This window comes from Amphiura filiformis, chromosome 10 (genome assembly GCF_039555335.1).
Source record: "Amphiura filiformis chromosome 10, Afil_fr2py, whole genome shotgun sequence".
Classification (NCBI taxonomy): Eukaryota; Metazoa; Echinodermata; class Ophiuroidea; order Amphilepidida; family Amphiuridae; genus Amphiura; species Amphiura filiformis.
The window spans coordinates 63,668,726-63,694,429 of record NC_092637.1 but is presented as its reverse complement, the minus strand read 5'-3'; the positions used below and the strand labels follow the sequence as shown (position 1 = coordinate 63,694,429).

The 25,704-nt window shown below is 38.6% G+C and overlaps 2 protein-coding genes and 1 long non-coding RNA gene across 3 annotated transcripts; all 3 read left to right on the top strand.

Annotated features, from left to right (window-relative positions):
- Nucleotides 1–1,267: 1,267 nt before the first annotated feature.
- Nucleotides 1,268–2,202, top strand: LOC140162354 (uncharacterized). Its single transcript, XR_011860251.1, has 3 exons — nt 1,268–1,364; nt 1,860–1,973; nt 2,136–2,202. It is a non-coding gene; the product is annotated as an uncharacterized lncRNA (long non-coding RNA).
- Nucleotides 2,203–7,929: 5,727 nt separating this feature from the next.
- LOC140162036 (hyalin-like) lies at nt 7,930–13,678 on the top strand. Its single transcript, XM_072185326.1, has 5 exons — nt 7,930–8,101; nt 8,256–8,501; nt 8,791–9,036; nt 12,297–12,533; nt 13,632–13,678. The coding sequence occupies exons 1-5, from the start codon at nt 7,930–7,932 to the stop codon at nt 13,676–13,678; spliced, it is 948 nt and encodes a 315-aa protein (XP_072041427.1).
- Nucleotides 13,679–19,833: 6,155 nt separating this feature from the next.
- On the top strand, nt 19,834–20,922 carry LOC140162035 (craniofacial development protein 2-like). Its single transcript, XM_072185325.1, has one exon. The coding sequence runs from the start codon at nt 19,834–19,836 to the stop codon at nt 20,920–20,922; it is 1,089 nt and encodes a 362-aa protein (XP_072041426.1).
- Nucleotides 20,923–25,704: the final 4,782 nt, after the last annotated feature.

Here is a 25,704-nt window from a genome sequence, read left to right as displayed (position 1 = left end):
ATATATAATGTTTGCTTCCTTTTTAACAGCATTATTTCAAATCAACTGCATCAGCGGCAGAAAGATTTTAAATATCACCTTAAGGGGTCACTACACCCATTGCTTTTTTTTTGCATTTTTTTTTTTTTTTTGTTTATATATGAGAAAAAATAGACAAAGTAGTAGGCTATGCAAAATGAAGGGGCAAATCTTCTCGTTCTATTGGTGGCATCGGTATCAATGTAGCTTACATGCTTTTACAGGTAGAAGCCAAAAGGTGGTACATCACCGATGTTTTAAATTCACTTCATTTTTTTACTATCAACGGATTTCGTTAAAATTTTGGATACATGTTGCTAACGCATTAGAGAAATTTTCAGTGCTCCACACCTATCAACAAATCATTGATTTTTTTTTTGATTTTGGTACCAATTTGACCTTCGTTTTTCCAATCTATTTCAACTAGACAATCTAAATTGTACTCACCATTTACATCCATTCCCAAGAAATGTTATTCTGTCCATCATAGCATTATATATCTAGTAAAAAGACAAACTCGACCAAATATCAAAATTGATGCCTCATTATAGCTATGTGGATATATCACATGTTGTTCAAAATGGATGCCTAAATTTGACCTCAACCAGGTGACCTATAACCTGACCTATGATGACCTTATAGAAGTCTCTTTTCCAAACAACACATGATAGAAGCTATATAGTATTAAATTTGCTATACCATTTACGTGGAAGAGATATTTTAAGCTATTTTACCATGCCTGGTTGATCACAATCTGAAGAGGGTATAACATAAGATATAATTTATTCTATTCAAGTACTATTTGAATATAATATATTATGTTTTGTTATGAGGCACACATACTGAGTTACTTTAATCCCATAGTAACAGGTAAACAAAAAAGTATACAGGGCAAAGATGATATACTAAAATGGTTTAAAAGCACTTTGTAGATAGAGATATTTTATAAGTTCAGGACATGAGGTGATGAACATATTTATGTACTTCATAAATTTGCAAGAAAAAAAAGAAGAGGGGTACTGATGAAATCCAGGGTATTATACCCCCTTAATGATGTTTTTTTCACCAGCATTTATATCAAAAGTGTGTTGTCAATTGTGCGTGCTAGAGGAACGACCGGATCCATCACGAGGGGGGTGCATTGCGATGGTCCCTACCGTATAAAGAGAGATGTCATTGCCAAGCAGTGGTAGCCCCTCGGAAGCCTACCCAGGCATGTGGTACTTATCAAAACGATATGGACGATATAAAACTATGGGTTGTGGATGATCCTAGACCACTAACCAACCGTATGAATTGGAACAAAGATGCACTCGACATCCTACTGGAGCGAAAGGAGTACTGCGGTAAGTACATTTTGTTACAATGCTTATGATAAAATTAGCAAGGGTTCCTCGTTTTATGGTATTGAACTGATTGACTATACAAGCTTCCCGACAAGCTTTAAGCTGAACGAAAAGAGGTAGAATGGCGGATAGTTTGCCTTCGGACACTTTGTGTGATAGGGTTCTCTTGTATAATAAAATTACTTTCATGTTACTGGTATGGCGGCACTATTGGGGTGGGGTGGGGGTAAAGGGGCATTTGCCAAATATTTTTCTCCTCCCAGTTTGCCAACGACTTTTGAGACCAAACCACCCAAATTATGTAAATTTCCACTTTTTGTGACAATTTTGCGCAAAATTTGTCGATTTTGCCACCCCCCTGAAATTCACTTTGACTTCCAAGGCCCACCTCCCAAAAAAAAAATCCTGGTGCCGACACTGGTAGTATGTAGTCAACTTGTACCTAGTCCTTTCTTGTGAACGTAAATCTTAACTTCGTCGCATTATTGTTTAAAGGATTGAATGAATGTTTATCGAATCCTTGTGAATATGGAGGGATTTGTTATGATAGAATTGGGGAATACATCTGCGCATGCCAAGACGGATTCTCTGGATCTCGATGCGAGAAGGGTAAGTCTTAAAATCAGCTTATATTTAATTGTCCTTGTAAGGATATAAAGAACATGCAAGTCCTCCTTCAGAGAACAAAATATACGTTTGTTTAATATAAGCTTTAAAATAGATTTTGAAAATTCAGATTTATAATTATGTCAAAATGTTGTTTATTATCAGACAATGAAGACCCTGTTTTGGCGTCCTGTCCTGCAAACCAAACAACCAACACAGATTCAGGTCAACCGACCGCAATGGTGATATGGCAAGGGCCTATTGCTACCGATAACTCCGGCGTTGACCCTACAGTCATGTGCGATCCGGCATCTGGAACTGTCTTTGGTATTGGGATAACAAATGTAACATGCACAGCTGTGGATGGATTCGGAAATGTCGATAATTGCTTATTTTACGTTGATGTCAAGGGTAAGAGATATATGGTTTGATTTGATTTTGTTGTGTTGCTGTTTTTTATCGTTCGTTCCCAAATGCCTAATATATATTAAGCACACTATACAAAAAGGATAACGCTAACTGAACACAAGGGATTTTTGCTATCGGAAGGGAAAGAAGAAACGAAAAAGGAGAGAAGATGAAGAAAGAAGTCACTTTGCACCCCCGGGATTCGAACCTCGGACCCCTCGCATGCCACGCAGAAGATCCCCAGCATGTAGCTACACAGGTGACGTTGGCCCGGCCAACGATTCCCTGAGCATATATGGCTTAGGCTGATTGCGTCATCAAGTCACGTGCAATGCGTGCACGAGCAGCGATTTTCATAGTGAGATTCAGTGAGATTTAGTTCAGTAAGGGTTAAAGGCTTTGATCAATATTAAGTCACCATAGATATGAGTTGGAGTCCTGCCTTATAGATCAAATAACTAACACAGAATTTGGCCAACCAACCGACATGGTTATATGGGAAGACCTAGTGGCTACGGATAACTCCGGGAGCAGCCCTAAAGTAATCTGCGATCCACCATCGGGAACTAGCTTCCCTATTGGAAAAACCCCTGTAACGTGCGTGGCTTTCGATGGATATGGAAATAACGACAGTTGCTCATTTAATGTAATTATTCATGGTAAGATTGCACTTTCCTCTCGACTTTCTTGTGTCAGATTTAAGCGAGTAAAGATTTAATTTTTGCTCAATCACAGGAAAACGGACTACCGATAAGATAAAACCAGTAGGCTATAATTATACAAAATTAATCATCCAAGCTTATAGTATTATGGTATTTGAAGGCGCTGCCGCCAATGATGCTGCAATACTATTGTGATGCCCTATATCGCAATATTAACATCATAATTATACATTTATCCAGATATATTCTTTTCATGCTTTTCAAAAAAAACATTACAAAAAGTTGGAGGACACACACTCAAGGGTATAGGCCAACTACACGTATCCACTCCTTTCAAAAGCCGTATCTTCCGAAACAAAATGTATTTAGGCCAAACTATCACAATCAATATTGATTTGAATATGTTATCTTCATATTTCATGCAAAAAAAAAAAAATTAAAAAAAAACTAGCTGGGCATGTTGGTGTTGTGGAGGTATCTGATCCCTGCAAAATGTTCCAAAAATGTTCCCCTGGTTATGAGGTTTGTTGTCACCGAGTTTGAGTCCCGTACTCCTTACAGATGTCCAGATAATGAAATTCTAAGATTTGGCCCCAGGTGACCTTTTACCTGACCCCTGCAAAGTGTTCCAAAATGTTCCCCTTGGCATTAAGCCCCGTACCCCTTACAGATGTCCAGAAAATGCATTTCTAAAATTTGACCTCTGCATGACCTTTGACCTGACCCCTGCAAAATGTTCCCCTGGTCATGAGATTTGTTGTCACTGAGTTTGAGCCCCATACTTCTTACAGATGTCCAGAAAATAAAATTTAAAGGTTTGACCCCAGATAACCTTTGACCTGATGTTCCCTTGGTCATTAAGTTTGTTGTCGGCGAGTTTGAACCTCGTACCCCTTACAGATGTCCAGAAAATGCATTTCTAAAATTTGACCTCTGCATGACCTTTGACCTGATGCCTGCAAAATGTTCCCCTGGTCATGAGAATTGTCGTCACTGAATTTAAGCCCCATACCCCTTACAGATTTTACCCCCTTAATGACCTTTGACCCCAATTCTGTGTGCAAGTGATGGGCGCTGGGTAAAGCCGATGCACATGTGTAAGTGACGTCATTGTGCTATGTAATATGTGGCAGAAGAAGCATTTTGAAGGTATTTGATTATATACCAAAAATGCCCCTTTAATGACCTTTGATCCCAATTCTGTTTGCAACCTATGGCACTGGATATAGCCGATACATATGTGCAAGTTAGGTAATTGTAGGGTGTAACATGACGAAGGAGGAGAAGCATTTTGAAGTTTGTTGCCAGAAGAAGAAGAAAGAAAGAAAGAAAGAAGAATCGGATAGCAAAACAGGACCTAGCATGGGGGGTTGAAAACCCCCCAGCTAGGTAAAAAAACCGACACATGTACCTGGTGTAATTTTAACCAAGCACTTCCTGTTTCGTAGTGAATGTGGATGGTGGCGTCCTACCATTCATACTACAGTTCATGAAATATCAAACTCACTCGATAGTATCGACCATTAGGTATATTTGAGCCAAATTTGGACGCCATCCGGGTATTTTTTCATCAGGTACAATGCAATATTCATAAATATACCACTAAAATGCCCATATTTGACAGACCATTACAGAAGAATATTATACAAAAATGCGCCCGAAATTCGGTGTCATTTTTTGACACGGAAAATAGGTAGCGTAGCTTCTCTGTTGATGTTTACTGAGGTATACAGAGTGTTGCCTTCAACACGTAAAATTGGGAAGGCTGTTTAGCATAATAAAGGGTTAGGGATAAAGGAGCAAGGAAATGTGATTATTTGCATAGTAAATACATTATTAAATCACGGCGAGATGCAAATAGGGTGATGATATCATAGCTTATTAGAGTTTGTCACTCGCTCTATTGCAACGTATTGTAAAGACAAGAAAAGAAAAGAAATGACGGAATGATGGAATGAAAAATAATTCTGAATCACTTTAATAATCACGATGTTTTGTTGTTTATCATCAGACATTGAAGACCCTGCTTTGGCGTCCTGTCCTGCAGACCAAACAAGCAACACAGATTTAGGTATATCGACCGCAATGGTGGTATGGCAAGGACCTATTGCTACCGATAACTCTGGCGTTAACCCTACAGTTGTGTGCGATCCAGCATCGGGAACTGACTTTGTCATTGGGAAAATACATGTAACATGTACAGCAGTGGATGGAGCCGGGAATGTCAATAGTTGCTCATTTTACGTTGATGTCAAGGGTAATACGGTATATTTTGTGGTTGCTTTGATTTGATTTCGTTGTGTTTTTATATTTGCCCGTTCGTTCCAAAATTGCCTTGATATAATAAACATAAAACATAAAGGTTAAATGCTTTGATCAATAGTAAGTATTACTATACCCCATAAATATTTATTAGGTAATATATCAGCGTCAACGCCAGCGTCCGAGTACACCAAATTCATGTGTGCATGTTACATGTTTTCTGTCAAAATACTTGCGCCAAGGACATGGATTGCTGCATTCAGCATCCATCAACCGAAATGTTTTTACAGAGCTTTTTAGTATAAAACAGTGGATTATAATCTTGTCATCAATTTGTATATGATATTTGTCACAAATGCTATCGGAATACTCGCTGCATCTTTTTATATAGCTGTTACTTACGATTACTAAGTCTTTTCGAATAATATGATAAATCTTAAAAAATGCTACTCCTCCTTTAAATTACATGCTATAACCACCAAACTTGACCACCAAACTCGATACCTTTTAAAGCTTAAAACTCGAGTTACTGCCCCCATTACATTATGGGGAATAGAAGCCTAATGCACATTTCCAAGCTTTCCCATAATGTATTTGGAAAAGTATGGTAAATCATATTTCATCTTATGTGTCCGGCTAGGCGCTGTAGCGTTTCACCATGCTTTGACGTATCGAGTTTCAATCTCGCAGAGTAGCAATTTCGCACAATTGCGCAAGAGTTTATGGGTACGTACGCACATGCACCACCCCTCCTCATCATTGTATATTAGGGGAATGATAAGTGTCCGATTGGGCTTAAACCTAGTACAAATAACCCTTCATATGCGAGGATCTTGAAAAAAAAAATCAACTTGACGTCATCAGATGTCAAATGGGGCCAAATGTTAAACTTTGCCCGATTTGGTCTGCTATTGCCCGATTTGATGTACTAATATTGTACCGTGAATAGCCTTTTTTCCTCTGCTAGCTCATAGCAACGACAGAGAGCGCGGTACAAACAAATGAAACCCAGTGAAAGCTTTGGAAATCTTGCTTATTGGAAACAAATAGTGTTTTTGTACTCAGAATCTGAAAATCCATTAATGAAACATTGAAGGTGTTGATACACTTCAAAAAGGTGCATCAAACAAAAAATGACGTCACAAATCTCCACGATTTAAATCAGTTCCCTTAAGCTTAATTTTACCATGCCGGCCTGCACGCTGACTGGTACCGCTACGGTGTGTTTTGACTTTTGTTTACTATTTTACCGTGATAGTATATTTATGAGGTATAGTAAAACAAATACAACATGTTCCATTTCGAGGAAGTATTCAAAACTACTGGTCCCTCGGTGTTGGATGATTTGACGCGTCGGGAAGTAGCCAAATCATCCAACACCTCGGGACCAGTAGTTTTGACGACTTCCCCTCAAAACATGTTGTATTTGTATAAATACCAACCATGTCAAATACAATCATCTCCGGTTTTTAATCTTTCAACAGACAATGAAGATCCTAAATTAGAGTCCTGCCTTACAGATCAAATAGCTAACACCGATTATGGCCAACCAACCGCCATGGTTATATGGCAAGACCCAGTGGCTACTGATAACTCCGGCATCCCTACAGTAATCTGCGACCTGCCATCGGGAACTAGCTTCCCTATTGGACAAACGCTTGTAACGTGCGTGGCTTTCGATGGATATGGAAATAACAACAACTGCTCGTTTAATGTCGTTATCCATGGTAAGATTGAACTTTCATCTCGACTTGCATGTAAAAAGTTTGAGTAAGAATTATTTGCTCAATCACAGGAAACGGACTCCCGATAAAAAGAGTATAATTATTCGAGATTAATTACCCAAGATTATATTATGTTAGTATTCGAAGGTGTCTCGAGTGATGCTGCGTTACTGTCTCCATCCTCGTCATCGCAAACTTACAGATTTAACCTTCTACTGGCAAAAAAGAATCACTTTAATCACTTTAATAATCATGATTTTTGTTGTTGTTTACCATTAGACAATGAAGACCCTGTTTTGACGTCCTGTCCTCCAAACCAAACAACCAACACAGACTCAGCTCAATCGACCGCAATGATTGTATGGCAAGGACCTATTGCCACCGATAACTCCGGCCTCAGCCCTATAGTTATGTGCGATCCGGCATCTGGAACTGACTTCGTTATTGGGATAACAAATGTAACGTGCACAGCTGTGGATGGATTCGGGAATGTCAATAGTTGCTCATTTTACGTTTGCGTCAAGGGTAAGAGATTTTGTGGTTGCTTTGGTTTGATTGTGTTTTTATTTTTGCCCGTTCGTTCCAAAATTGCCTTGATATAATAAACACAAAACATGCCGTGAGCAATAGTAAGAGATAAAAATAGTATAATTATTCGAGATTAATTACCCAAGATTATATTATGTTAGTATTCGAAGGTGTCTCGAGTGATGCTGCGTTACTGTCTCCATCCTCGTCATCGCAAACTTACAGATTTAACCTTCTACTGGCAAAAAGAATCACTTTAATCACTTTAATAATCATGATTTTTGTTGTTGTTTACCATTAGACAATGAAGACCCTGTTTTGACTTCCTGTCCTCCAAACCAAACAACCAACACAGACTCATCTCAATCGACCGCAATGATTGTATGGCAAGGACCTATTGCCACCGATAACTCCGGCCTTAGCCCTATAGTTATGTGCGATCCGGCATCTGGAACTGACTTCGTTATTGGGATAACAAATGTAACGTGCACAGCTATGGATGGATTCGGGAATGTCAATAGTTGCTCATTTTACGTTTGCGTCAAGGGTAAGAGATTTTGTGGTTGCTTTGGTTTGATTGTGTTTTTATTTTTGCCCGTTCGTTCCAAAATTGCCTTGATATAATAAACACAAAACATGCCGTGATCAATAGTAAGTCATACCAGCAATGTCAAATACAATCGTGCTTAATCTTTCAACAGACAATGAAGATCCTGAGTTGGAGTCCTGCCTGACAGATCAAATAGCTAACACCGATTTTGGCCAACCGACCGCTATGGTTATATGGGAATATCCAGTGGCTACGGATAACTCCGGCAGTAGCCCTACCGTATTCTGCGATCCGGCATCGGGTACTAACTTCCCTATTGGACACACGCTTGTAACATGCAATGCCTTCGATGGATATGGGAATAACAACAGTTGCTCGTTTAATGTCGTTGTTCATGGTAAGATTTATCTTTCCATTTGACTTTCTTGTAACAGGTTGGGCGAGTAAAGATTATTTGATCAATCACAGGAAAACGGACTCCCGATAAAAAATAGTATTTCATCCAATATTATAGTATTTTGATATTAGAAGCCGTTGCCTCGAGTGATTCCGCGTTACTGTCCGATATCGCAATTTAATGGGCATGGCGAGCATTTACAGATAAAACTTGTTTTTTCTCTGACAAACCAAGAAAAACTTTTAAATAACGATATTCAGTTTCCATTTATGTTATTTTTTCTCACCAGACAACGAAGACCCTGTTTGGGTGTCCTGCCCTGCAAACCAAACAACCAACACAGATTCAGGTAAACCGACCACATTCATTATATGGCAAATACCTATTGCTACCGATAACTCCGGCGTTAGCCTCACAGTTATGTGCGATCCGGCATCAGGAACTGACTTTGTTATTGGGATAACAAATGTTACATGCACAGCTGTGGATGAATTCAGGAATGTCAATAATTGCTCATTTTACGTTGATGTGAAGGGTAAGAGATACGTGGTTTGATTCGATTTGGTAAGAATAAGAGTTTAAGGCTACATGCTCTTTTTGGTTGACGCCAAAACATTAAAGTAATCTTTTCCCACAACTAAATATCATAGTCAGGAAATTAATGATGCATCTGGTAGCTTAGATTATAACTTTCATTAGTTGCAATTATCCCAGATAATTCTTGATTTGTTTTTACAGAGTCTTGAATTGTCGATGTTTTTGATCAAAAAACATCACTCGGTGTATTTTGAAGCTCGAGGCATTAACTCTTCTCAGATTAGCCCTAAATCATAATTTATTATATGCACGTGTAGCAAACACCAATGGGAATAATTGGACGTTGTTTGCGGAGCCTAAATTTGGTTTGATTTTATTTCACAATAATTCTAAGGTGATAATTTTGACCTGGCATTTCCTTTTTGGATTTCCAATTTAAATTCATTGATGTGTGATATTTTGAATAAATAAAGAGTACGCTTACCTTTCTGCAACACTTCCCGGTATCATTAAGCATCTGCTGATAACCAACATTTTAGCTGAAAACAGTCCCTTCCTATCATTTTTGAACAAAATATGGTTCAAAAGTGCGTACACTACGCGTATTTACAGGCACAGCCTGGTAAAGAAGAGAGCTATTTACGGTGGGGTATCTATTGTAAGCTATTAGGGTAGGCCTATAGTATATCTTCCCGCAAGTGACAAGATGTGTCAAGCAGGTGCATACATAATGGCGGTATATTCAAACGGTATTGTCTGGATCATTGAGTATCGATTGCGCACGTATACACGGATGTGTGTGGTCCTCCCCAGGTTTTGACATGAATTACATATGACGTCGTGAATGACGTAGCGTTTTCATTTTAATATTACAAAATTAATCGTCGTTTATCACGAGTCCTAAGAGTCGTACCAGTTCAATTCATCAAAATTAATTTGTATTAAATGAAAAACAAACAGACAAGTACAGTCATATGTCTTTCTATGACTGTATTCCTACCAAAATCTGATTTTCGATACACTAGAAACGTGTTGATAAGTATATCTTTGAAAATCGCCGAATGTTAACCACAGTCACCGTGGCACAGTAGCCATCTTTAGCATTCATAGTGCAATTGGCAGTGGTTCGAACCCTGGTGAAAATTTTAGTATTTTTTATTCTTTTTACTAATGCGCTGTGCCGTTTTTCAAACACGCCCCTGAATGAAATTGATGAGCAAGTACCCTTAAGTAAGGATAAGAGTTATGCCCCCAGCATACTTTCCTGCCGCTTGCCGCTGCGGTAAGCGGCAGGGCGTTTCAACCAATGAAAAGCCGTGATTGTGTCCGTTTGTCTGCAATGCGCGTGCGCCACGCCGCTCAGCGGCAAGCGGCAGGGTAGTATGAAATCAGCTTAAGTAAGAGGTTTTGTTGTTGATTTGATTTGGTTGTGCTTCTGATTTTTCTCGTTCGTTCCAATTATTGCCTTCATATAATAAACACAAAACGTGTTGGTTAAATGTTCATAAAGAGTATAAACATCCCATATTATTCAAAAGTTAATAAAATTTATCACTTATTGAGAGTAAAATTGTACAAAATAATGTATTGAGATGTTGATCCGTCTAATGCACGAGCCCCGCAGAGGAGAGTGGATTAGGCGCACCAACATCTCAGTACAGGTGCATTATTTTGTACAATTTTTGGAGCAACAAGTTATACGCATTTACATTATTAGCCTATTTCATACACGAGAAAAAAAATCCTGTGAAAATCCTATTTTTATAACAAAATTGTCTCAAAAATGTTGGAAAATGCATGCACATATAAATGCATCAACTTTCAAGAAATATGAACGCGCCCAAAAGCACTGCGTGTACTACGCGGAGTGCGCGCCCGTGTAATTATACAACATTAATGCACACCATGTATTTCACCTACGTTGGCTCTGATTGATTCTCACTATCTAGGATGGTATGGAAGCAATTTTGTATGTGAAGGTTTTGCTTCGAGTGATGCTGCGTCACTGTTTCAATCCCCAATATCGCAATCTAAAAGAACATAAAAGAGTTTGTTTCCAAAAGCGATTAATTCCATGTCAACAAGTTCTGATAAAATCCAACCAAATTAAATTTAGACTTATTGTATGTTTATTTTCCCCCTTTTCTAATTTAAATGTTAGATCTTGTTTCTCTTACTATAAAAACACTTGTCTTTGAAATTTGAGTGTTTCTATAATTTTTATTGTATCTTTTATATTCATTAAAATGTGGATTTAATCCCTTTAAAAACAAATTCGTGATTTAATCCATTTTGGAAACAAACTCGTGGATTTAATCCCTTTTGGTAAAAAACTCATTTTGGACATATACTCAATAACACACATAGATACACGTTACCACTGTTTTGTATTCATATGTAATTTTTATATTCATTAAAATGTGGATTTAATCCTTTTTGGAAACAAACTCGTGAAACAAACTTTTGGAAACAAACTCATTTCGGACATACTCAATAACATACAAAGTTACACGTGATCACTGTTTGTAACCAATATCACATTATATTTGATCTAAAGTATATTCAACTGCCTTATCACCATATTTCTTTTCCATTCTGCGCTACATTTAAGTCCCACCCAGCCCAACCCACCCATAAAGTCCACCCACCAATTGATTTAGTCCCTTTTGGAGACAAACTTCGGTGGATTTAATACTTTTGGAAGCAAACGGCAATTACTAGTATCTTGTTGTGTTGTGAAAAAAAAAAAGAGTTTGGTTCTTTGAAACTAATATAATAAATACTATCTACCCATAAAAATAATTCAATTTTACCGAAAGTGGATTTTGGAAATAAGCTCTTCATAATACAGATATACATTCCTTCTGGAAAACCACGAAAGAAATAATTCAAAACACCTTTTGAATTACATTAATAATTGTGATTTTCTGCACTAGATTGTCACTTGTACTTCGAAGATGAATATTTTTTAAATTATCATGGGATACTATGACCAATTTGGCTTTGAACACATGGACAAAATATTGATACCCACTTCCGAATCACATTTCACAAATATTGTGCCGCCCCCCCCCCCCCACGTTCAACTTGGGGATTGACGCCCTTGGTTGCGGTTATATATGGCCATGAGTATATGACGTTAAATCATCAGTGTAGTATCATGGTGCGCTCCTTAAGATTAAGATTTTTATGGCTGCTTCTATAATCTTTATTTGGTACAATATGCAATTTTTTACTCTTCCGTCCTACTTCTTTTAGATGTTGAGAATCCGATACTATCTGGCATGCCTGATAACTTAACAAAGTTAAGTGGACACCCAAATGAACCGATAGCTTGGATAGAACCAAACGCTACAGACAATTCTGGAATCGTATCACTCACATCAAGTCATGGTACAGGTGACATGTTTTCTCTTGGGGTTACACTGGTGACATACACGGCGGTTGACCCATCTGGTAATATGGATACTGGGACGTTTGCGATAGAAATTATAGGTTTGTTGTTATTAATATTATTTATGTTATTATAACTTGATATTTTTTTTCATGTATCGTGTGCTTGTTTTGTTGCTTATTTATCAGGGACAGTCTGTGTAGCTCAGTGGTTAGAGCAAAGATAGCGTTCACAGCAAATGCGAAAGGTCTCGTACATGTACTCTAGTTTGTAATGTTTGAATGGGGTTTCTATGTTCTACTGTACGATGCGTAAGCCTCGATCTTCCCTTGTTTGTATATATCAGTGTTTACTGCATGCGTGTTATTCTAGTTCGTGTTTTGACCCATTGGGTGAAGTTAGTCGGGAGATCGATAGCATGTCCCCTCTAACGAACGCCACTAGCTTAATCCTAACTGAACCAGGTCTCGCTAAATCTCACGATTAACAAGAAATGTCTTTAAAAAGACAATGCCACGGATGAAGACCATGTTTCATAATTTGCATTGATAGTCCATGATATGCTGGTAATTTGTTTTATGTGTAAATTAATTTCCTGATGGGACATATTGGTATTTATTGGTAAATACCACCAAGGATATAGGAAATACAAATTTACTCTTAAAATGTGTGCTAAGCATATATCTAATTCAGAATTGTATAACAAAAATCTCCATGCATATCAATCTAAACACGTTTCCTGACAATCCGACAATCAATATTCAGTTACTCAGATAACCTGGAAAATGTTCCCCACTGAAAGATGATAACACCCACCAAGTTTCATTACCGTTCAACAATCCAACAGCAGACCTCAGATGACCTTGACATGACCTTGAATATGTTTGGCGCTTCATGGTGATCACATCCATCACATTTCATGAAATGCTCAATTAACCACATATGACCTTGACATGACTTTAGATTGTGGGCGCTCACAATTTCATCTACCATATTTCATGACAGTCCAAAAGGTCATCAATAATGGGACATGCACCCTTCAACAACAAACCATACATAAACTCCTATCCTAAACGTTTCTGTCAACTCTCTAATTTATAACTCCAAACTTTTCTGTCTTTTCATTTTTTGTCTTTTACTAATGTTTAATATAGTATTAATGTTAAATTGTATTTTTATCTTTTATCAATGTTTAATAGTATTAAACATGTTTAAGAAGTACACTGTGACTTTTTCTAGTTTATAAATAGCTATAACTGATCGCATTAGATCAATTTAGGGATCTTTTATAGCTGAAATTAAGGGTCTTTCAACGCGCTGGATTTTTTTTTAATTCAGGGGTCTGTGGGAACTGCGCTGTCCAAAAGCTGAGGTTTCTCTTATATATCCGTATGGCCATTTAGTTAGGTGCCCCTCGAGCATTATTTCAAAAGGAGAGAGAGCAATGTAGGAACATTGTTTTAAAACAAACATGACAAAAGATCGTTAGACCTAATATAAACCATAGACCATTCAATTGTCTATGTACAAGCTTGTCAGATTCATGCCTACATTATGATTATGCTAGTTGTATTTTTATAATATAAGTCATAGAAAAATAGGAAAAACTTTATCATGTTTATTTCAAACCCGTTTTTTTAATTGAAAAGACAAAATTAATGTTAAAAGTATCATTTGGTTCAATTACATTTTGATGCTACTTTTAACCAGCCGAATCACATGAATGTTCTATTATAAAATGTTTTGCTTATGTTGGACCAAGGTCATTTTTAATTAAAATATTAAATTAATAAAATAATGCAATAATTTATTTATTTACCTTCCTATCTATAAGTACAAGTCAAATGGGGGTACATTTCGTCGGCCGTATCACATACTGACGTATTCGACATTTTTAAAATTTTTGAGAAAATTGGTATATTAGTTTGTGATGTTCTACTCTATACGCTGGCGAAGTTACGTAATTAATCGGATTAATTACCATAGCAATAGGTGAAAACAATTTTGAACATATCGCGCTGCACTACAAGCAGGTTACACTCATCACCTGTGTAAGTCTGCAATCATAGATTGAATACAATACTGGTCTTTTCAAAGATACTAATCTTACAGGTGCAAGTGATGAGCATGATATGGTTCAATGCAGAGGTACCGCGTGAACGTATCAGTGCAGCGCAGTATATTCAAAAATTGTTTTCACCTATTGCTATGGTAGTTAATCCGATTATTACGTAACTTCGCCAGCGTATATATTCACCAAAAATCATGCCTCAAAGTGGCTTAATTAGTTTAAGATATTAATTAATTTAACTTTGTCGTATTTACAAAACCTTGAAATGTCTGTATCACATAACAACGTATTTGCCGATCACCTATACTGCGCAAGCCCAGTATGTCGTATCTGCAATTTGAAGAATTTGCCGTTTCACATACTGACGTATTTGCGCGACGTATTTGCGCGACTTTGTCATTACACGATAAAATCGCTGTTTTGTCCTTTTCACATACTGACGTATTTGCGCAACTGTTTCACATAGTAACGTATTTGTCATTTGAACAGCGAAATTGTCATTAGTCATTTTCACATAGTGACGTATTTTATTTAATATTGATTTTTTGCAGAATAGGTTATCCTCTGATAGTGATAAGTGAATTATATTGAAAACATAGTATATTTGCATTACTGTTTACCTGGTTTTAATCGACAATAATGTTTTAATCAATGCAGCAAATGAAAATCGCTAGATTTTCAAGTTCGATTTTCTCGAAATGCGTATTTTGCAAATACGTCAGTATGTGATACGGCTGACGATTTGTTCAATATTATAGCCTACGTGTATAAATTATGCCCATGTCATAACTATGCCCTATGATAGGAGATTTGCTGACTCCAACATGGTCCATACTAAAATTTTAATTCTATATACAATTATATTAGATCTATTATCAACATGATCACAACCAAACATACCACGCTATGCTCAGTGGTCTTGCAGGTCTGCAAGGATACTACGATCTGTGATGATACTACGATCTGTGATACTACCGACAACTAAAGTATTGTTGATAAGAGGAAAAGATGCCAAACATTACTTCAGAAAATATAATATTTTCATCAAAATGTTAACAATTTGAACGTGTTTGGTGTCAATCTGAACTGAAATTAAGTCATGCACCAGATTTTGTTGATTATAGCCAAATTTATCCACAAACAAAACACATATCCAGCACATTTAATAACTACCTAAATTATTCTAGTTAAACAAAGTTATCGCTACTACTCCTAATCTTCTATGTATACAAAACTTCTGGCGAAAATTGTTTATCTGGATCTCATGGACGGTCATGGCCATCATGCATTAGATAAGATTTAACCCAATAGTCGGTGAATCCCATGGAGTGCATGCATGTGGTTGGGTAGAACTCAGGATGAAGCATATAGGTACAGACATAGGAGCTAAGCTTGTCAACTAACATGAATTCAATTTCATGCATAAGCAAATTAAGCTAAGTCCTATGCTAATCTGGCAACATTATAATTCAATAGCAGTATGAGCCCAAATTAAAGACATGAATTCCACCAACATTGGGTGTAATAAATAAAGTGATTAAAAGATTTAAGAGACCCACATAGCACTCAATTGGGCTATTTTTTAAGTGGAAATTCCGTATTATAGCCACTACCGTGGCAAAAAACATTGCTCGTGCATGCATTGCAAGTGATGAGATGACGCAATCAGCCTAAGTCATATATACCCAGGGAATCGTTACCCGTGTGGCTACAGGTCGGTGATCTTCTGCGTGGCATGCGAGGGGTCCGAGGTTCGAATCTCGGGGGTGCCAAATAACCTATTTTTTCATCTTCACTCCTTTTCGTTTCTTATTTCCCTTCCGATAGCAAAAAACTTGTGTTCAGTTAGGGTTAATGGATTGTACCTGATCTCCATCCCCCAATGTCATAACGAAATCTATACTTCCCTGTGTGATGTTAAACCGCAGACCGGATAGAACCATAACTAGCCTTAATCTCTTGAACAACTTGACATCTGTCAGTTTTAATAGACAAGTGGTGTAGCCAATGGGCAAGGAGGAAGCTGACCCCGGCCCGTGGAATGCGGATATTTAAGATTTTGATACCTTTTGGTACTGCTTTTTTGACCATTTTCGTCAAAGTTTGCCCCTTTAAAAGTTACTTTTGCCCCTTCCCCCTTTGCCACCCTATCTAGCTAGCCACTGCAATGGACTAGTCATATTTGATCTTGTGATGGCGTGTAGCCCATTATAATGTGTTTGTCCCTACACGTAGACGATTATTACACATTTATAAATTCTGCTTTTGAACAGAGTGTAAGTCGCCTCTTGGTATGGAGAGTGGTGACATCGCTGACAACCAAATCACTGTGTCGTCAAGTGAGCAGCTTCTGCTTGCAAGGTATGCCTAATATCGCTTTAGATCGGAGTATCTAGGAAAGTAGATGAATAAATAGCCCCATATCACACTCATGTAAGAATTTACGGATTTGCTGACGCCAAAGTAAGTCGCTTGTTCTGCAAATTTCCATGAGGTGCCGCTATTAAATGGAGTGATTCAGTTAACCAGTCAGAACACCACTTTCGGTACGGGAAACTTTTTAACCGCCATGACATGTCCAGAAATTCATGCATTTGCGCTCTGGGGTATCGACACGGCTCACAGCAAAGGCGCACAGTGACATCGCCCCGATATCTTCATAGTAGAAATCGCCATGGTAGGTTGAATCCACAGCCACCCATGGCCATTTTATTCGGACCTTATGAGATGCATAATTAGCGAAGTGACCTGACTAAGGCTACTGACAATAGCCGGGGTAATTGATTTCTCGCTGTGTGAGTAAGCTTGTATACGACATTGCGGTCAATGGTTATACTGCCTCCACTTGAGTAGTGAGTGCAGCTATAGCCTGCTGCGCGCTGTAGTCCATACAGGACCAACGCAATATCAAATTAGAGTTTTGGTCAGATTTTGAGTTCAAAGCGCACGGCCAATTTTCAAAGCGCACGCTAACGACTATCATATCTGTTCAACACGTATTTTCAAGTGTATGAGACCACATCTGGTTTCTTGAGACGAAATCATTTGCGGAGATATTCATCATTTTCTAACCCAGTATCCGAAGATTTTCGTCTGATATCAAAATCGTGCATAGCAATTCACGTGTATCGATCCCGTGTATTCATTTTAGTGTCTCTGCTGCACCAAATAATTATTAGCCAGGCGATGTCGGTGTGAGGCGTGTCGACACGGCTTATGGATGGGGTCGGTTAATACCATGCTAACCTCTTGGATATCTACTTTCTATTTATTTTTACACAGATATGCAAGATTGAACTACAATGACAGATGGAGACCTCTTCTAAACGATATCAACCGATGGATAAAAATTGAATTGTTGCACAACTACACTTTAACTGGAATTATTGTGCAAGGTAGGTAAAATGTGTGCACGACCCTATGTATCCGACTCATGTGATTACAAGTTCTATGTCCCCAAAGACCTTTAGAAATACTAAAAAAAATGAATTTGAAAAAAAATTGTATATGGCAGCCTAGTTTGTTTTACACACCTTATCCAATTCACAATGTAATGTCACACATGTTGCGATAGAGAAAAGAGAATAGAGAAAATATACAGTTTTGAAAGATGCACTTTGATACATTAAAATAAACCTAGCACGCATAATATCTATCTACAACAGGTTTATATAGTAAGTTTGTAACATTTGGCCCCAGGGGCCAGTCAAACTTTCTGAGTACGTACCACCTTTAAGGGCCATATTTTTTAAAGCTTCTCCCACTTTCAAAACTGGTACATTACAAGTGCATGTTAGTTCTCACGAAATGCTCTATCATATATCAATGTAATGAGCAGAAGTCTCAACACGGGAAAGATTATGTACTATGCGATATTCGAAAGGCGGAATGCGGTGGAAGTACCAGGGAATGAATAAGATTGGGAAGTGTCAATCTATATAAAAAGTAATAAAACTATAGAAGCCGCCATTACCTTGCCATCGCGTAGGCCTGGAACACTACCGCGCTTTCTACCGGCTGCATCGCGTCCGTGCTCCGCGTTTAAGCAATGAAAATTACCCGTAATGAAGCTCGAGGTGATTGACCCCCGATGATTAACAGTTAGGAACGCGTAGTGTTAGCACCCGTTAGCACCCTATGGCGGCCTCCGTGCGTGTGTCAAATTTGGTGATTCGAGGCAACTTCTGTACAGCACCCCGTAGCGTGCAAATTTGTAGAATCCGCGTTTCACTGTCAACCCCCCAGGAATAGTGCATGAAAGGAAAGAAGTAGAAAAAGCATCTTAGTTAGGTCAAAAACTTCAATTTGGTGATCACTCTCTGGCTAGTAAGGTTTGACGATTGATTCGACTTCTATGGACCATTGAGAAAAAAAATAGCCCCCGTGTACCTCGCGAAAATCCCGGCATTTTTCGCTAGAGGCCAAAATCCAAAATGGCTGCCGCCACCATTTTGAAAATTTAAGTTTTGAACCAGAGCCGTCTGGGGTTTACCTCTCTTATCTTAGGTTTATGTTCCTTATTTAGGGTTAAGGCGCCTTATTTGGGGTTGAGACTGCTTTATATGAGGTGTTCGTCCCTTATCTGGGGTTACGGCGCCTAATCTGGGGTTTAGACTGCCATATCTGAGTTAACGTCTCTTATCTGGGGTTAAGACGCCTTATCTTGGGTTTAGATGCCTTATTTGAGGTTTACGACCCTTATCTGGGGTTAACAACCCTTATCTAGAGTTAAGGCACCTTATGTGGGGTTTAGATACCTTATCTTAGGTTTATGTTCCTCATTTAGGGTTACGGCGCCCTATTTGGGGTTGGACTGCTTTATCGGGGTCTACGTCCCTTATCCGGGGTTACGGCGCATTATCTGGGGTTTAGATGCCTTATCTGGGTTTAGACTGCGATATGCTAAGGTTAAGGCATCTTAGCCACAGGTAAGGAACGTAAACCCAGGATAAGGCCGACTAAACCACAGATAGGGCACATGAACCCCAGATAAGGCGGAAATGACACATTTATGCTTCTGCTCTCAATCAAAATTCACATTTACGCTCTATCAAATAGGGGCCATCTTGGTTTTCTGGGCAAAATTTTTTTATGTTATCACGTCAAATTAATGTCAGATTTGGATTTCTTTCTCGAGAAAAGTGTCTTTGTACACGATTTTAGGTACTTATTATTTCATATGAGTTTACATTTAAGCACCAGGGTTAAAGCCCCTGCTATGAAGTCTGGACCATCTAAGTCACCGTTAGACTATGCTAACATCAATGACGGTTTGATCTCAAAGCCAGTTGATACCATCCCTGGACGGACCAAACCTGATGCAGATAAGGATGGTCAAGACAAATTTGTACAAAGGAAAAACCATTTACCATCAGCACTTTCAACATCAGAACTCTCAACTCACTAGCCAAAAAGAAGAACTTGCTCATGAAGCCGCACATTATGGCATTGACATCATATGTCTGCAGGAACACCGGATTTGTCACAATGACTCCCTCTTGCAGGAAGATCTGAATGGATACAGATTAGTCACCTCTTCAGCATGGAAGAACCAAAGGAATGCTGCCACTGGTGGAGTAGGCTTCTTAATCTCACCAAGAGCCATCAATTCCTGCATGTCCATTATTAGTCATAATGAACGGATTATGGAAATTTCTCTGCTGGGCAATCCAACATCCACAGTTCTCTGCTGCTACAGTCCACATAACGAACAACCTGAAGAAGCTGTTATCTCCTTCTACCAAGAACTCTCTTCTACAGTTAATGCCATCCCAGCTCATAACTTACTTATAATTGGAGGAGACTTTAATGCTCAGCTTGGGCCATTGGATGCTCTCTTCACACCTGCTAAAGAAACCAATAGAAATGGCAACCACATGAAAGACTTCCTGCAGGAACATAACCTCATAGCCACAAACACAAGTTTTCAAAACCGCATCAACAGATTATGGACACATAGGCGTCCTAATGGCCAACTAGTTCAACTAGACTTTGTCCTGGTAAGAAAGAAGTGGATCAACTCAATCAAGAATTCACGTGCATACAGCTCCTTCGAGGGTGTGAACTCGGACCATAGGATTGTTTCATGCAAATGTCAAATCAGCTACCGGAAATGCAGAACTTCCATGAAAGACCCAATGAAACGTATTGACTGGAAGAAGGTTACCAGAGACACCATCCTGGGTGAGCAGTTTGTGGTAGCAGTCTATAACCGCTTCAGTTCTCTACACGATGAGCTACAAGAACCCAATATTAGCACCACTTATGATACCTTAGTTGCGGCTAATGAGGAAGTTGCACTGGAGATGCTCCCTAAAAAATCAAAGCAGTCCTACAACATTGCTGCATCAGACAAAGTCACTGAGGCAAGAGATGTCTTAAAGAGTGCATCTATGAATCACAATACTAGATCCACCTGAGCATCACAAAAGCTCCTCGAATCGGCCAAAGTTACTCTTGATAAAGCCTACACAGAAACTCTGGAGTCCTCTATTCAAAAGAAGACAGGGAACTTGACAACCTCCATCATGAATATAAACATGCAGCTTCTTGGGAACTCCTCCGGGAGATAACTGACACCAAATCTGCTCCTGTGGTTAGAGTGAAAGGCAATACATCTGAAGAGCGTCGTGACAACTGGTTTCTACACTTTTCCAACTTACTAGGGAAACCAGAGCAAGACGTAAACCTTGAAGATACGTTCTTTAACAGCAATGTCTCTGACGATCTCCCAATACACACTGGTCCATTTACTATGGAGGAACTGCAAAAGGTCTGAACAAGCTCAACAAGTCAAAAACACCTGGTCCTGACAACATACCAGCCATTGTTTGAAAAACCCACTCTTCCATCAGCAACTGCTTGATTTCTGTAATGAAACCATGAAGGAAATAAGCCAAAAGCCTTGTCAAGATCCACAATTATACCTCTCCCGAAGAAAGGGGATCTTTCACAACCATCAAATTATAGAGGTATCACACTGTCAGCACTTGCTGCCAAGCTGTATAACACTATGCTGCTCAACAGGATTTCTCCTCATCTAGATCCTATTCTCAGACGTAACCAAAATGGTTTTCGCAAGGGTAGATCAACCACACCACAGATTCTAGCCCTTAGAAGGATAATAGAAGAGCTTAAAATCTCAAAGAAGCAGGCATATATTGTGTTTGTTGACTTCTCAAAAGCTTTCGACAGTGTTAACCGGAAGGCCATGCTGCATATTCTTCGTAATTATGGGATCCCTCAGGAGATTGTGAATGCTATTGCAATAATGTATGATAATCCTTCAAGTTTTGTACAAACAGGTGATGGACCAACTGAAGAGTTTCTCTCTACTGCTGGAATCCTGCAGGGTGACACCTTGGCCCCTTACGTTCCTGTGATAGTGGTAGACTATCTCCTCAGACAGTCGATAGACACTGACAAGTCCAAAGGGATTGAAGAAAGATCTTCAGGACCGTCTTGATGGTACCTACACCCGGCTGTTGATGAGGGTTCGAAATATATCCTGGCGTGAACATAAAACCAAAGCAGAGATCTATGATGGTGTTCCACAGGTGTCCTCCATCGTTGCTCAACGGCGAGCCAGATTTGCAGGCCACTGCTACCGTGCAAAAGACCAAATAATTTCAGATGTCATCTGTATGAGGCTTCCACGAACATGTAGAGGAAGAAGACCATTCAACTACATCGATCAGTGTGGCAAGGGACGTCAATCAAGAAATTAATGACCTCCCAAATCTGATGGCTGATAGAGATTCCTGGAAAAGAATTGTAAACTCTTTCTCGGATGCGTCCGCAAGATAGATAGATTATTTCAAGATGGCGCCGGCGGCCACCATCTTGGATTTCATTTTTCAAGATGGTGCTGGCAAACATCTTGGATTTCTGGGAGAAAATGATGCCGTAATGTCAAACTAATGTCAGAATCGGAATCCTTGTACTCGACATATCCAAAAAACGTGTCTCTGGATTTTGGCCTCTAGTGAAAAATGCGGGGATTTTCGCGAGGGACATGGGGGCTATTTTTTTCTAAATGGTCCATAGAAGTCGAATCAATCTTCAAACCTTACTAGCCAGAGAGTGATCACCAAATTGAATTTTTAGACCTAACTATCTATATAGTAGACTGAAAATACCACTTTCCAGTGCGTACCACCTACAAGAAATACGCACAAAACTGGACTGGGTTTATGAGAAAGATTATAGATATAAACTTTATACAGATGCCAATTATACATTTTGACGATGACTATAAGGGATATGGGGTCCCAGCAAACACAAAAACGTTTTAAAAACGTTTTATATTTCGGCTTTTGATTTAGGTAAAACGTTCTAATAACATTAAAATGTCGGGTTATATAAAGGTTATGATAACGTTTTAAAACGTTTTGTATGAAAACACACTACAACAATATTTTGAAATGTTTTCAAAAAATGTTATTGTAAACTATTTTTGCAAACTTGTTAGTTGTGATTTCGGAACGTGTCAGTTTCCTTTATCGATGCTATTGATGTAATGACGATCTGTATACAGCTGATGTTGACTGCTGCTTAGCAACTGAGTTGCCAGTTGATTTCTTGTCAGTTATCAGATCGTCAAAAACGTGACTCAAGTTGTATTGCCCATCGTCTCTGTTCATGGTGTTGCCCCGCTTTCTGATGGTAATTGCCTCTTTGATCCACCTTTTATATCTGTTGCTCTCTTTGCCCACGATCTTAGCCTCATCCCAGTCGATTACATGATTGTTTTCAACCACATGGTCTGTGATAGCCGACTTGTGAATAACAGACTGTGATGCCTTTCTCGTGGCTCTTGTTTTGATGTTGTCTCCGATTATGAGGTTGTCTCCGGTTTTGAGGTTGTCTCCGAGTAATGATGAAAGAAAGGCCATTAATGTGCTTAAGAAAGAGGACTCCATAGTTATTTTACCTGCTGATAAGGGGAAAGCTACGGTTGTTTTGGACAAGCAGGAATACAATGAGAAGGTTGACAAAATGCTTAGTGATACCAAAACGTATGAGCAATTATCTGCTGATCCTACTCCTAAATATAAGAGGAAGTTAGTGTCTATTTTATCCAGACTTTCAGATGAGGAGAAAATTACTAAAGCTAAATACAAACAGCTGTATCCTACCGCTGAGAATGTTCCTCGTTTGTATTGCACGCCTAAGATCCACAAACCTAATGCGCCTCTTAGACCAATTGTTGACTACACTTCCACTATAGGTTACGAGACATCTAAATGTGGTTAACTCCAAGCAGTTAGCAGCTGGTTAGCAGAGGAGATGGTAGATGTGGTTATTGGGGAAGGGGATATCCTAAACTCACATGACGTGGTCTTGCTGTTCACGTGTACACCAGTCAACAAAGTACTTGACATTGTGAAAGAAAGACTGCAGAAGGGAAGTTGGCTTAAAGAATACAACAAGTCCTATGGTTACAATCTGGCAACAGAAGACGTGGTGGAGTTACTTGATTTTATTTTGTCTACAACATACTTTACCTTTCGTGGGAACATCTTCAGACAGCGTTTCGGAGCAGCCATGGGCAGTCCAGTGTCACCGTTGGAAGCTAACATCTTCATGGAACAATATGGTTGATATGTTATGTTGATATGGTGGTTGAAGTTAAATATTTTATGCTATGTTGTTTTAAATGTGTATATATGTATTATTGCAGGGCCCCGGGTAAGACCAGCGGTTAGCTGATTCGGGCCTACCCTGAATAAAGATTATAAGTAAAAAAAAAAAAAAAAAAAAGGTACTGCGATTGCTACGGCACCTATGGAATGCAAACCGAAGCTGTGGAAAAGGTATGTCGATGATATCTTGGAAATTGTGGCTAAAGATGAAGTTAACGCCCTCACCGACCACCTCAACCAAGTGGACGACACAGATTCAATCAAGTTTACCTATGAAGAGGAGAAGGATGGTAAGATCCCGTTTTTAGACGCCTTGATTGTTCGACGAGATGACGGATCGATTATTATTATTGGTGTATCGGAAGGCAACACACACCGACCAATACTTGAACTTTAGGTCGTATCACCCTCTACACCATAAATTAGGGGTCGCAAAGAGTCCGCACACTCATGGACAGAAAGAACAGAATTGTCACCGAAGATGAGGACAAGGAAAGAGAGGACGATCACATCAAAGGCGCGCTTCAGAAATGTGGCTACCCGGATTGGAGCATCAAGAAGGTGAAAGATCAGATGGTAAAACCAAAGTCAAAGAAAGAGAGAAAGAAGAAAGACGATTCGAACAAGTCTAAAGGATTGGTAGTTGTTCCTTATGTGGAAGGTGTGTCCGAGCGCAATCTCTTAGTTCATCCAAAAGACAAGCGAGAACCCCATAATTCTACTGATGTGATATATTCCATTCCTTGCAAAAACTGTAATTCGGCTTACATCGGGGAGACAGGCAGAAAATTTGGGAAAAGGCTTGACGAACATAAGACTGAGGCTGAGAAAATCGGAGACAACATCAAAACAAGAGCCACGAAAAAGGCATCAAATGTTAAGCACCAGTCAACATCAGCTGTATACAGATCGTCATTACATCAATAGCATCGATAAAGGAAACTGACAGTTTCCGAAACGTCTGCAAGTAAGTGGATATTTTATTGGACTAGTCGTAAGAAATCACAACTAACAAGTCTACTATGAACAGTCCTGATTTTGTTAAAGAATATTTTTGCAAACATTTTTGCCAATGTCAATACCTTTATGTCAATACCTAAATAACATTATGCCGAAATAGTTGAACCCAGCAAACACAGAAATGATCTAGAAATGTTTTTTCAGAACCTTTTAATAACATTTAAATGTCGGGTTATATAAAGGTCATGAAAACGTTTTTAAAACGTTATTGAAAATATTTTGGGTAAACATTTTTCGCAACATATTTTTTCAACCGCAAAATAACATTTTGTTTAGAAAGTTTTGTATCAAGTTTTCAAGAATGTTTTTGGAATGTTATTAAAACGTTTTATACCATTTAAATAACCCGACATTTAAACGTTTTTATACCCTTTATATAACCCGACATTTAAACGTTTTCTGTAAAACGTTTTTGTTTGCTGACCAGTAGATTATCAAAAAATGTTTTTTAAGGTTATGAAACCGTTTTATACTCTTAATATACCCTTTATATAACCCGACATTTAAACGTTTTTTATAACCTTTTGCGAATGATGT